The sequence below is a fragment of the Dromiciops gliroides genome, chromosome 2 (assembly GCF_019393635.1).
Source record: "Dromiciops gliroides isolate mDroGli1 chromosome 2, mDroGli1.pri, whole genome shotgun sequence".
Taxonomy (NCBI): Eukaryota; Metazoa; Chordata; class Mammalia; order Microbiotheria; family Microbiotheriidae; genus Dromiciops; species Dromiciops gliroides.
In genome coordinates, this window is record NC_057862.1 from 164,795,322 (window position 1) to 164,807,787 (window position 12,466).

A 12,466-nucleotide genomic window follows, 5' to 3' on the forward strand; every position below is an offset into this window, starting at 1 on the left:
TAGTTTTTGTGAGTTGCTGTGTCCCAAAACATCCATCAGCTGGTGCCCAACTTTCCAAGTTTAATAAGCTGTTCTTTTGGCAACAGAAATATGATTGACAGCTGATGCCATAGTCAAAACCTTTACAATAAGTTTCCTTCCCTCTATGATTATATGATGTCATGATCTGATAGAACTTGTGGTTGATATCCTTCTCATGTCCAGAGGTAGACTTATAGTTAGGAATAGAACATTGAATATTCTAGTTTGAGCAAAAATTTTCCCATCCGTCCAAACATTCTCCTGACTTCCTGTAATTTACCTCATTGGTGACCTGTTTGGGTTAGTAAGCTAACATGTTGACTTTGTGCCCACCCATAACTCAGTGTTTGTTGCTGGGAAAACAACTTCTCTTCATTTCAGGTTGTCTCAGTCGATCTATATCATCACTATGTCCTTATTCAGATAGCAGTTACCTACCATCATTCCCCTTCCCCTTTGAAGAAATCCAAAGCCTGGTTCATAATTTTCCTTTCTACCCCAAACCCAGCTCTCTTACATAAGTATTTGATAGCCCCTTAGACACCCTAGATTTCAAATTCATCAAGCTCCTTATCTCCTATGATCAGTGTTTTTGTCATGTTAAATCTGGTGGTGTTTTTCTCCACCACCTACTCTTCCTGTATACTTTCCCCCACAAGGCCCCCACCTTCTCCTGAACCTCCTTCTACCTCTCTGACCACCTTCTTAGTCCCCTTTGTTGGACCATTATACATGTTCTAACTGTTATATATGAGACTACCTCAGGACTTTGTACTGAATCCTTTCTTTCCTCTCCATACTCTCAGTGATCATTATTATCTTTACTCAATTGCCATGCAATTGGGTTAAACTCTGGGAAACAAAGAAAGACAGCAACAACCATGACAACCACAATAATAATAATAATGCCCTCAAGGAACTCACATTCTAATAGAGATAACATGAAAGTGACTATATATCATGCATATGCATAGACACATACAGATACAGACACTGTCAGACATACATATACATATACATACACATATACATATACATATACATATACATATACATATACATATACATATACATATACATACACGAGACAGAAAGAGACAGACAGACAGAGAAAATGTCGAGGGAAGGTAATAACAGAGGGGAAAGCAGAGTGGATAAGGAGACCTAGAAGATTTTCCTGCAAAAGGTCTTGTTTTGATCTGTTTTAGGTAAGCCAGAGAAACTAAGACAGAGGGGAAGTATTCTAGGTGTCTATAAGAAGATGAGTCACAGATCTACATATCTAGCCCTTATCTCTCCCATGTGCTCTTTTGCTTACTAGATAAATACTTTAACCTTGCAATGCTATGGACTACTCTTAGTGAACATATCTAAAAATGGACCTCATTATCTTTTCCCTTTAATCTACCTCTCCTCCTAGTTTCCCCATTTCTGTCAATAGCACCACCCTACTTTCAATCTCTTAGCTCCACAACCTTGAATTTATCATTGTTTTTTTTCTAAAAACTCTCCTGGCTCTCCCCTTACCTCTCTACCTGATCTTATCCAATGATTTGCAGTCTTGTTTATTCTACCTTCTCAATATTTCTTTTCTGTCCCTTTTCCATTCTCAAGACCATCATTTTAACTCAGACTCTAATCAACTGGACTATTGAAATAGCCCCCTAATTTCCCCTGCATCCTTTCTTTCCCCCCTGTTTTGCAAAGTTATCAAACTGATATTCTTAATGCTTAGATCTGATCATGTCATTCCCCAGTTCAAGAAGCTTTATTGACTCCCAATTATCTCTAGGATAAACTATAAAAAACCTCTGTCACTTAAAGACTTTGATAATCTGTCTCCAACCCTTCTCAGATTTCACATTATTCCACATCATTTACTTTGTATTTTAGACAAACTGACCTACTTGTATATGATATTCTATCTTCCTTCCCTGTGTCTTTACTTAGGGTGTTCTCCATGCCTACAGTCCTCCTCATTTTCATCTTTTGGAATCTCTAGTTCTTTTAAGGCTTGGTCTAGGAGCCATCCATTCTTTCCTGATATTTCCAGCTCTTAGCAGTCCCTCTCTAGTATCCTTAAAATTAATTTGCATTTGCCACGTATATACTTTGTATTTTCTTATCTTTGTGCATATCATTTCCTTCCAGTGAAATATAAGTTCTTTGAAGGAAAAAACTTTGTTTTGCTCCTTGGAATTTATCATAATACCTTAGTAAATACTTTTTCAATTGCATTGAATTAATCTGCAGTAAGATTATTTGAATTTGTTGGTGTTATTAGATCATGGAATATCAAGAAGCATATTGCACTTTGTCTTGCCATGTTCTTCTGGGAGACCTACAATCCTTAGGTTGTCTCTACATCTGTGTTCAAGATTAGTGTACTTTGCTTGGAAAGAAAGCATATTTTCTGTTAGTGTTATTGTTTTGTTTTTTACTTCTTGTCCTTCACTTCTGTATATTTGCATTCTCATCTCTTATTCTCTTGTTTGTTTCTTTGTTAAGACTTGTCATCACAGATTCTAGGTTTTTAAAAAAATTCTATCCATTATTTTTACTGTGCAGTCCATAATTTCTGCTCTCATAATTTTTATTTCACTTTTGAACCACTCAGAAATATCAAGTTGTGGGTAACCATGTTATCCTCAGATTCCACAGGGCCCTCTGTCTCATCAAGTGTTGGATCATTTTCCTTTGTTTTGTGGTATTTATTCATAGATTTCTGAACTAATTTACTATATTAGGAGGCCATATTTCCTTCTGTTATTTTTGTTTTCCCTATTGATTTATCTGCTTATGTTCAATATCTTCAAGTTCCTTCTTACTCAGTTCTTTGATAATTTAAAGTCCCTCCCTTATTTCCCTTATTGTTTACATTCTGACTCCCTCCCTTTGAGTGTGACTTTTTTTATGGACTGAATATCAGCTTCCTCTCACATGGGGCAATTTATCAGTCCAGGTTTCAACAGATTTGGGGGGGGCGGTGTTGGGGGGGGGAGGAAAGGAGAGGAAGAGAACTGGCCCAACTGGATTCTGGGCTCTTTTTTTCAAGCTTTTTCTTTGTTTGTTTGTTTGTTTTGTATTTGTTTTTTGTTGTTGGTGGGTTTTGGTGGGGCAATGAGGGTTAAATGACTTGCCCAGGGTGACACAGCTAGCAAGTGTCAAGTGTCTGAGGCCAGATTTGAACTCAGGTAGGCCAATAATTCTCACTCTCCCCATATATAAAATGATTATTGGAACAATTGAGCTCAAAACAATCCTAGAAATTCACTAGGAAATTCCAGAACACTAAAGAAAAGTTCATATAAGAATATTATATGTTGCAGGGTGCTAGGGGGAAAGCACTTGCATGAGAAGACCTACTAGCTCTAAACCTACTAGCATACTCCATGTGTATATAGCAAAACATACACACATACACACACACACACACAGAGTTGTGGTTTTTAAGTACCATAGAAATGTCATCAAGAAAAATTTGCACTCAAAATTCTATTAAAATACAGTGATTTTACCAGGGCTTCTAGGCAGTACAGTGGATAAAGCACTGGCCCTGGATTCAGGAGGACCTGAGTTCAAATCTAGCCTCAAACACTTGACATTTATTAGCTGTGTAAAGGAAAATACAGTGATTTCAACTTCTGCAGGCATATAAGTTAGAGTATCCAAAACACTTTTTTTTTTCAAAATACTTCTTAAAAAGATATACATCATTTTGTGGATTCTGCTATAATTTTTACCTGCAAATTTTTTTGAATCTATTTCTTTCATCTTCTTGAATGTAGAAATAGTCTATTCATCTGGTAAAGATGAGTAACTACTTCATTATTTCTCTGTACCTCATGCTTCAGAAATCTAAAGGCTATTGTGCTTTTACAAATGTTTAACAAACTGCACAGTATACTCACTTCACATGTGCAAAATAATTCGATTACTTAATACATTTGAAAGAATAATTTTTGACCAAATCAATTTAACTCAAGTTTCAAAATGAAACTACATAATTTGGTGCTAGCCAAAACCCTTTAAATAATCCTACAAAATATCTTTTTTTCTTTGATTTTTATTTGAACAGGTCATTGAAGCAATACAGGCTGTTCTACTGGCTGAAGTTCAACAATATATGAAAAGCTTAAGAAAGATATCCATCAACCATCCACCAGTGTCCATAGTAGACAATGAAAATGGAGAGATGGAGATACTGCCAAAGAATGAACAGTCAGAACAGCTAGAGTTACAAGGCATTAAAAACATTCCTTTGCAAAGTAAGTGCAAAATTTATTGGCATATTCTTACATCGGAACTTTTCTACTACTTAGAACATGTTGAGAATATGAGTTCATAATATATCATTTTGGAAAGACTCGAGCCAAGTGCCCTGTTTCTGACCTATACTGCTATCAATTTTCTCTTACAATTGTCAAGGTTTTAAAGACTTCCAAATTCCATTATTATCTTCCATCATTACATATTTTCAAGAAGAAACAGTGTATTATTTTTCAATTGTAAGTATAATATAAAGGAAAAAAATTAAGGTATAATCAGAAATAATGTTTTTGTTTAACTGATACAATTAAAATTTAATTGTTTTTTTCCTATTGATAATTTCATTCTCATACAGTGGGCACTAAAATTAATTATTTCCATTTTATATCTTAATAATGACACTGTGTGATGTTTCTTTTCTTTTTTTTTAGCAACAAGAATATGATTTGGAAATTAATCCAGTTTTATAGTTAGATCATTCCCTTTTACAACAAACTTTGTCATCATAACTTTTTAATGGTGCTAATGTTTATAGTTGGACCAGAGTGAAACTGAATTTATGTTACAGAATGATATCCATGTTTTTAGCCCATTAGCTGAGTCTTATAAATGAAGTGACCTAAATTTTACTTTCCATCTTATTAGTAAGGCTTCACAAAAGCAGTTAATTTATAATATGATTGAGTGTGTATGTGTCTGTCATGAAAATTTGTTACCACATGCTTGTTTCCAATATGTGAAAATGATCAGTGATACTTGCTGTGAATAGAAAAGAAAAATGACATTCTCTTTATGTGGAACAAAGAAGCATGTTATAATATCAAAAATATCAAACCTTTGAAAAAGTGTCTTTGAAAAAGTATATTATCTTTTCCTCTGAATATAATGCATGAGTAAGCAAGTTTATTCATTTTAGTTCATGATGCCTACTTTTTTAGTATTGATAAATGTAATTAAGGACAAGTGACTATTTGAGGCTCAGTACCTCAGTGGAGTCAGATTCTCAGTGTCTAGAGATATTACTGTATTTGTGCTCTAAAACTGTACTGATACTGCTGGTTCACCTAGGGCATTTGAGCCCTGATGAATGACTTCCCACCAACCCAACTGTCTTATTGCTCACGATGCTATGAATTGTAAATTCAGTGGAAAATATGGTTACCAAGTGGATTGGATGTTGGCTGCTGACCCTGTCCTTTTTCCCCAAAGAAAACCTGTTTGAGAACCTAAACTGGTAATAAAAGTCTGTTCGTGTGCACAGAGCAAGAGCAAAGTGAAGAAGTGTTCACTTGCCATGTGCTTAGAGCACTAAATATGGAGTCAAAGAGATGTGGGTTTCAGTCCAACTTTAAACTCTTTCTAGTTTTACGATTCCATTAAGTCATTCAAGCTCTCTGGGCCCCTACATTTCTTGTCTGTAAGATGGGGATAATTATAGCATCTACTTCCTAGATTTGTTTTCTTTTTTTTGCGGGGCAGTGATGGTTAAGTTACTTGCCCAGGGTCACACAGCTAGTAAGTGTCAAGTGTCTGAGGGCAGATTTGAATTCAGGTCCTCCTGAATCCAGGGACTGTGCTTTATTGACTGCGCCACCTAGCTGCCCCCTCCAGATTTGTTTTGAGATAATGTGTGTAACACTTTGCAAACACAAAATGTGAGTTATTATTGCTATTTTAAATTGTTAGAGTCTGGATAGAAATTGTCCTGGGAGAAGTTGCTATCCCACCTATCTTTAATGTTTGTCAGACTATTGTGAAGATGGATAAAATGATGATGGCTTTTTGTGTTGGGCTGTAAGCTCATCTTCCATAGAGTTACTTAAAGTGTTTTGGGGACAACTTAAGTAGCTCATAGGATATTGGGAATGATATGTATTTCACCTTTTTACACTTATTTCAATTTGTTTGGTTGGGTTTTTTTGGCCGGACAATGAGGGTTAAGTGACTTGCCCAGGGTCACACAGCTAGTAAGTGTCAAGTGTCTGAGGCCATATTTGAACTCAGGTCCTCCTGAATCCAGGGCCGGTGCTTTATCCACTGTGCCTCCTAGCTGCCCCCATACTTATTTCAATTTGTTTCGTGTGTGTGTGTGTGTGTGTGTGTGTATTATATATATATATATATATTCTGAGAGCTTTTCAGTGCATGCAATTTGAAGGTTATGTGCATTCTTTTTGTCAACTTCTATAAATATGTTCTTCTTCATCTCAAAGAGTAAAGTTATTGGAAGTCACTCTGGAGGGGGAAATACTTGTAGGATTAAGGTGTCTCTGTTGGAGGCCATATGGCAGAGAGACAAAAAGAACTGCTTCTGGTGGCATAAGTTGTTGTGGTGCTGTCATTTTCAGTCACGTCCAACTCTTTGTGACCCCATTTGTTGTTGTTGGTTTTTTTGTTTGTTTTTGGCAAAGGTACTGGAATGGTTTGCCATTTTCCTCTCCAGGTCATGTTAGGAATGAAGCAAACAGCATTCCATTCATGCTGGGTAGATTCTCGTTAGCTTCTTCTCAGGGGCTGATCTTCTCCCAATAATTTGATATCTATATAGCTCAGCGGACAAATGTCCTCTGTGTTGGTATCCCTGGGCTTGGCCACATTGCCCTCCATTCTGTTCATAGTTCTTCTTCAAAGAAGAATAGTTCTTCTTCAAAGAAGAATAGTTCTTCTTCAAAGAAGAACTATTCCATTAGTTCCATGAAATTCACCCATACTAAGGCTTTGTCCACTCTTGTGCTGCTTTCCTGAGTCTTGTTCTGAGGTATGCTCTCTTTCACTCCAGTGTTAAGTAATCCTATAGTTACAGTGGTAGGAGATAAAGGGCTGCAGTATTTTTGGTGGGAAAGGGAAATATGAAAAAGAATTTAAAGCAGTTTTATGTATGGGTATGTATTTAAATGTGTGTTAAAATATAGTAACTCTAATAAGATTAATAGTAACATCTTCCATGTGTATGCTCTTTAAAACTGTGTCAGCGCAATTGTGATCTCAAATATAGGTTTTGAAGTCAAAAGCACATAGTTGAGTCTTAGCTTTGATGCTTACTGTATGCAGTCCAACTGAGTCTCAGTTTTCTCATCAGTTCAAATTACAAATGAAGTAATTTATCTTAATGTAAATTCTCATCATAAAAATATGTTAAAAGACAACTATTACTAGCTATGTGACTCTGGGCAACTCACTTAAACTCTCTCTGCATCTGTTTCTTCAACAGTAAAATGGGAATAATAATAACCCCTAATTGTGCTGAGTTGTGAGGATCAAATGTTAAAAATGCTTAGCATAGTGCCTAGTACATAGTGGGCACTTAATCAATGTTTCCTTTTAATAAATAAGTTTATTTATTGTTTAAGTAATTTTTCTTGATACAACTTAATAAGCAAATCCCTTCCCCTATTATTAGTGACATTTTCAATTATTTTAAACTATGGCAAATGTGTAATAGCAAAAAGCAAACTGACAAGGGAATTTTATAAAGTTCTAATTATACTTTTTTAATATCTTTGTGAGGAGTCTAGTATGTTAGCTCCAGTTTTAAAATCTGTCCACAAAAAAATCCCAGCAATTTCATGTAGGAAAGACATTTAGACTTCCAATGAAGTGTTATAAGTGCACAGTTGGCAAGGTATGGATTTATTCAAGTATCCTGTGGTAGAAAAGTAAAGAAAGATGATACTTCATTTTTGTCTTATATTTCCTACACACAGAGACAAATTTTCTGTATTTAATTCTACATTCAACCTAGATTTGTCTAAGTAGTGTAGGACAACCAAATTTGTTATTTCACTATGTATCCTTGCAAGATCACAATCAGGATTTTTCTGTCACAGTCTTTTTTTAGTTGTGTTATCCTTTGATGAGTCTTTGTAATCCCCATTTCTCTTTTGCTTTTTAATTGAACAAATGAAGAAAAGCATTTATTAAGTGCTTTCTGTAATCAAAGTACTAAGCTAAGAGCTGGTGATACAAATAGAAAAGTAAAGTAATTCCTCATCTCAAGGAGCTTATATTTTGTAACCAAGGTAAGCTTTTTTTTGGGGGGGGGGGCAGGGCAGTTGGGGTTAAGTGACTTGCCCAGTGTCACACAGCTAGTAAGTGTTAAGTGCCTGAGGCTGGATTTGAACTCAGGTACTCCTGAATCCAGGGCCAGTGCTCCATCCACTGTACCACCTAGCTGCCCCCAAGGAGCTTATATTTTAATAGGATAAGCCATCAGATGTAGGGGACCACTGGCAAGGAAGAGATGGGGATTTCAGTTTATGAAGTAATAGGGATGGTAAATAATGCCACCGGGGAGATGATTGGTTCCTTCCCAGTAGCAATGACAGTAGTGATTGGGTTACATATTAATAAATTACCTCCTTGTAATTCATTTAGTTTCTCAGTTGTATGGAAGAGAGCAAGGAAAGATTTCATTCTGGGGTGTTCTAGAACCAGCTCAAATTAGCTCATGAGAGCCAGTTGTTAAATTTTCAGTGTAAACATTTACCCCTAGGAAATTGGCAAACACTACAAATCAGGGCTTGATTTATTGTTTTATCAATCGTCTAGATTTAAGAAATTGATGTAGTTACTGATGCAAATTGAATTTAATAGTAGATCATGTATTTTAGAGAGCTGGTTGTTAAACATTTACTGCCACATATATGATTATATCTTCATCTCAAAAAGTTTTAATTTTATATTAATAGTGATCATAACTTTTCAATCTTGTAATAATGCTTTATAGTTGTTTTTTTTTAAACAGCTTCATTCATATTATCTTACTTGGTCCTTGCTACAATCCTGTGTTAAGGTAAGGAGGGCTTTATTATTCCTTGAAATGTTGTTTTACCCATTGGTCACACAGCTAGAACTACAGCCCAGCTTTTGTGATTTCTCTATAGTGCTCTTTTATTTTTACCATCTCAATTATTCAGTCTACCAAAACAGAAATAGTATGAGAGAAGGATAAGGTTCAAAGTTTGACCCAAAAAGTCAATATATGATAGAGGAATTGTGTTTGGATTTTTCTTCCACCTTCCTAACTCATAAATAACCACCATCAAAGAATACAAGCTGTTGGATTCTATTTTGAATGCTAACTGACTCAGCTTCCCCCACCCCCAACCCCATTTTTTTTTGCAGAGCAATGAGGGTTAAGTGACTTGCCCAGGGTCACACAGCTAGTAAGTGTTAAGTGTCTGAGGCTGGATTTGAACTCAGGTCCTCCTGAATCCAGAGCCAGTGCTTTATCCACTGCGCCACCTAGCTGCCCCCTAACCCCATTTTTTTTTAAACTTTTTTTTTTTGGTGGGGCAATGAGGGTTAAGTGACTTGCCCAAGGTCACACAGCTAGTACTTGTCAAGTGTCTGTGGTCGGATTTGAATTCAGATCCTCCTGAATCCAGGGCCAGTGCTTTATCCACTGCGCCACCTAGCTGCCCCCTGCAACCCCATTTTTTAGAAGTGTGTTTGCTAGACATGATTTTTTGTCTCATAGATTTAAAGCTAGAGGGATATTAGACATCATCTAGTCCATCCTCCTCATTTCATGGTTTCTTTTCAATTTAATAAGCATTTATTAAGTGGCAACTGTGTGCCATACACTAAGTTTAAAAATAAAATATAGATATGAGCAAAAATCATATAGCCTCTGATCTCAAAGATGAAGAAAATAAGTCATGGGGAAGTTTAATAATTTTGGAAGGCTTTACAAATAATTTAATTCTTAGAAATAAACGAGTGTGATCAATTGCAACAGACTGGAAAATTCACATATTTTGGATTTATAAATTATAAAGCATATTAATTTTACTTTCCAATGTTTTCTTTTTTAAAAAAACCTGACATTTGTACATTTGTATAGCCCTTTAAGATATATATATATATATATATATATATATATATATATATATACACACACACACACATACTATACACACACACATACACCAGGGAGGGAGTATGGCAAAATGTGTATACACATATACATACATACACACAAACATGCATACATATACACATACATTTTGCCATACTCTCTTCCTGGTATGTTCATTTGGAATACATGCCAGTAGCTATAGTCATATATATAGATATAGATATAGATAAAGATATAGATATAGTTGGTTTATATATAAATTGTAAGGTTGCTTTTTGCCTAATGAAGCTATTTTTAAATAATGCCTACATTGTCATCATTTGCCAATCCTTTCTAACTTAGAATCAGGAGATTAAGTTTAGTTTGCAGTTCCATTTAAGGCAAAGATTTAGTACATGTGAAAGCTATAATGGTTTGTGTTTTTAAATGCATTTGAAAGTTATCCCAGTCCACTATGTTTTTCTCAAACTGTTTGGAATCAGTTTAAGGAAGTGCTCTAAAATCTTCCATTAAATAAATTGGTCATGGTAGAAATGGAGACTCTGCAGATAAAACTGTCACCTTGGAATTATTGGTTGAATTTAAATTTTGAGTTAAACTGTGTTGGAGTGAAGATGATGTATCAAATAGGGGTATTGCAAATAATCTTTTTTATTGCATACAAAGTTTTCATAGTCTTTTATCTACAAAATGAACTGATGACAAAATGCCTTTTTCAAATGGTGAAACAAACCCCTACATTTGTAGTAAATCAATGGAAAACATCTATTCACCAGAAAAGTCCTGCGGCCTTCTCTGGCAGAAGGTCTCAGGGCAGACTTCCTCTGCCTGCTGGGCTTTTCAGAAGGAAATCTGTCTAGTTTGGGAAAGCATTTTACACATAGTTGAATACCTCACTGGGGAAACCCTTCTGTGACTGTCTTTTTCTATAGTAAATGAGTCTTCCCCCACCCTCTGTGAGGTCTCCCTGCCTGATTAAGAAAGGCCAGAGAGTTGATCTTTGTGTCCACAGAAGTTTTTTTTGTTTTGTTGTTGTTGTTGTTGTTGTTGTTGTTGTTGTTTCCATTTCGGAGTAGTCTATGTGATTGTTGATTCATTTCAAGCACCAATTGGGCCAAAATGTCTACTCACATCTCCGTTTTTTTTTGTACTAAAAATAAATCTGTTCTCTTTAAAACTTAGATCTTTCTCTATTCAACCAGGAATCCTCTGTTCTCTGACAGCTGTACAGATAATTAAAAGATATCTTTTGAACATCTTGGAACCTGGAGGATGATTGAATATTTCATTTGGGTACCAGCTTGGTTTCCCCTTTTCTAACAATCAGAATACAAATCTATTCAGATTCATCCAAATTCCCCTAGACAAAGCAATGGTGAATCTCCTATTTCTGTTAGAAGACTGCCAGTTGGACTTTGTTCACATATGTTGCCTAAGTTTCCTGTGAGCACCTTTGAAATTTTAAACACAGAACATTAAAAATGGTAACAGGATTTAGATGTGAATTCTTTTTTTGTAAATGTCTCTCAGCATGACCTGTGTTATTAATGACAATATGATCAAGAATGCAACAAAAAGAAGGGAAGGCATTGAATTTTTCTATGACTAGACTGGCACCCACAGTCAGTGTCATGGACATTGGACAGGAATCTGGACACCCTCAGGTGGCTCTGTCACTGAATCCTTATGTATGTAGCCTTGAACAAGAAGCTTCATATCCTTTGGACTGTTTTGTCATCTGTAAAGCAGGAGTCAGATTAGGTGATAATGTCACTTCCACTTTTAAGATTCTATGATTCCATGATTCTGTAGTCAAAGAGTATAAGCAAAACCCTGCTTTCCTTGTTCTTCTTGGGGACTTTCTACTTCTCTATGTTTCCCTCCATTTTTGTACCAAGGCAAAGCTTCTTAAACTGTGGGTTTAACTAAATGTGGGAGTCGCAAAAAATTTGGCAGCAAATGTTTTATATACCTATATACTTGGCGGGGGGGGGTGTCACATAAAAATTTCTTGGGTGAAAAGGGATCAAGAGTAGAAAAAGTTTAAGAAGCCCTACACTTAGGAAAGATAGTATGGTATGATGTGTGCAGAGCCTGCCTATGAGTCAATAAGACATTGATTCAAGCCCTGCCTCTGACATCTATTGTTTGTGTGACTTTGGATAAGTCACTTAGCTCTTAGGTCCCACAGGCAATTCTCTTAAGACTATAAGTTCCATAGCAAATCAACAAAGACAGGAGTGACCTTACCATATGTACAAGTAGTGTGTTTACCCACAGTAGCAACTGCAAAAGAGCTCCACATACTCCTGCCTA

General features: G+C 35.8%; 1 protein-coding gene across 1 annotated transcript in view; it reads left to right on the top strand.

Moving 5' to 3' along the window:
* Positions 1-12,466, top strand: part of WDR72 (WD repeat domain 72) — a 255,840-nt gene that overhangs the window by 166,016 nt on the left and 77,358 nt on the right. The window contains 1 exon segment of the mRNA XM_043980475.1: positions 4,100-4,289. Within this exon segment, the coding sequence (XP_043836410.1) occupies positions 4,100-4,289 (190 nt within the window).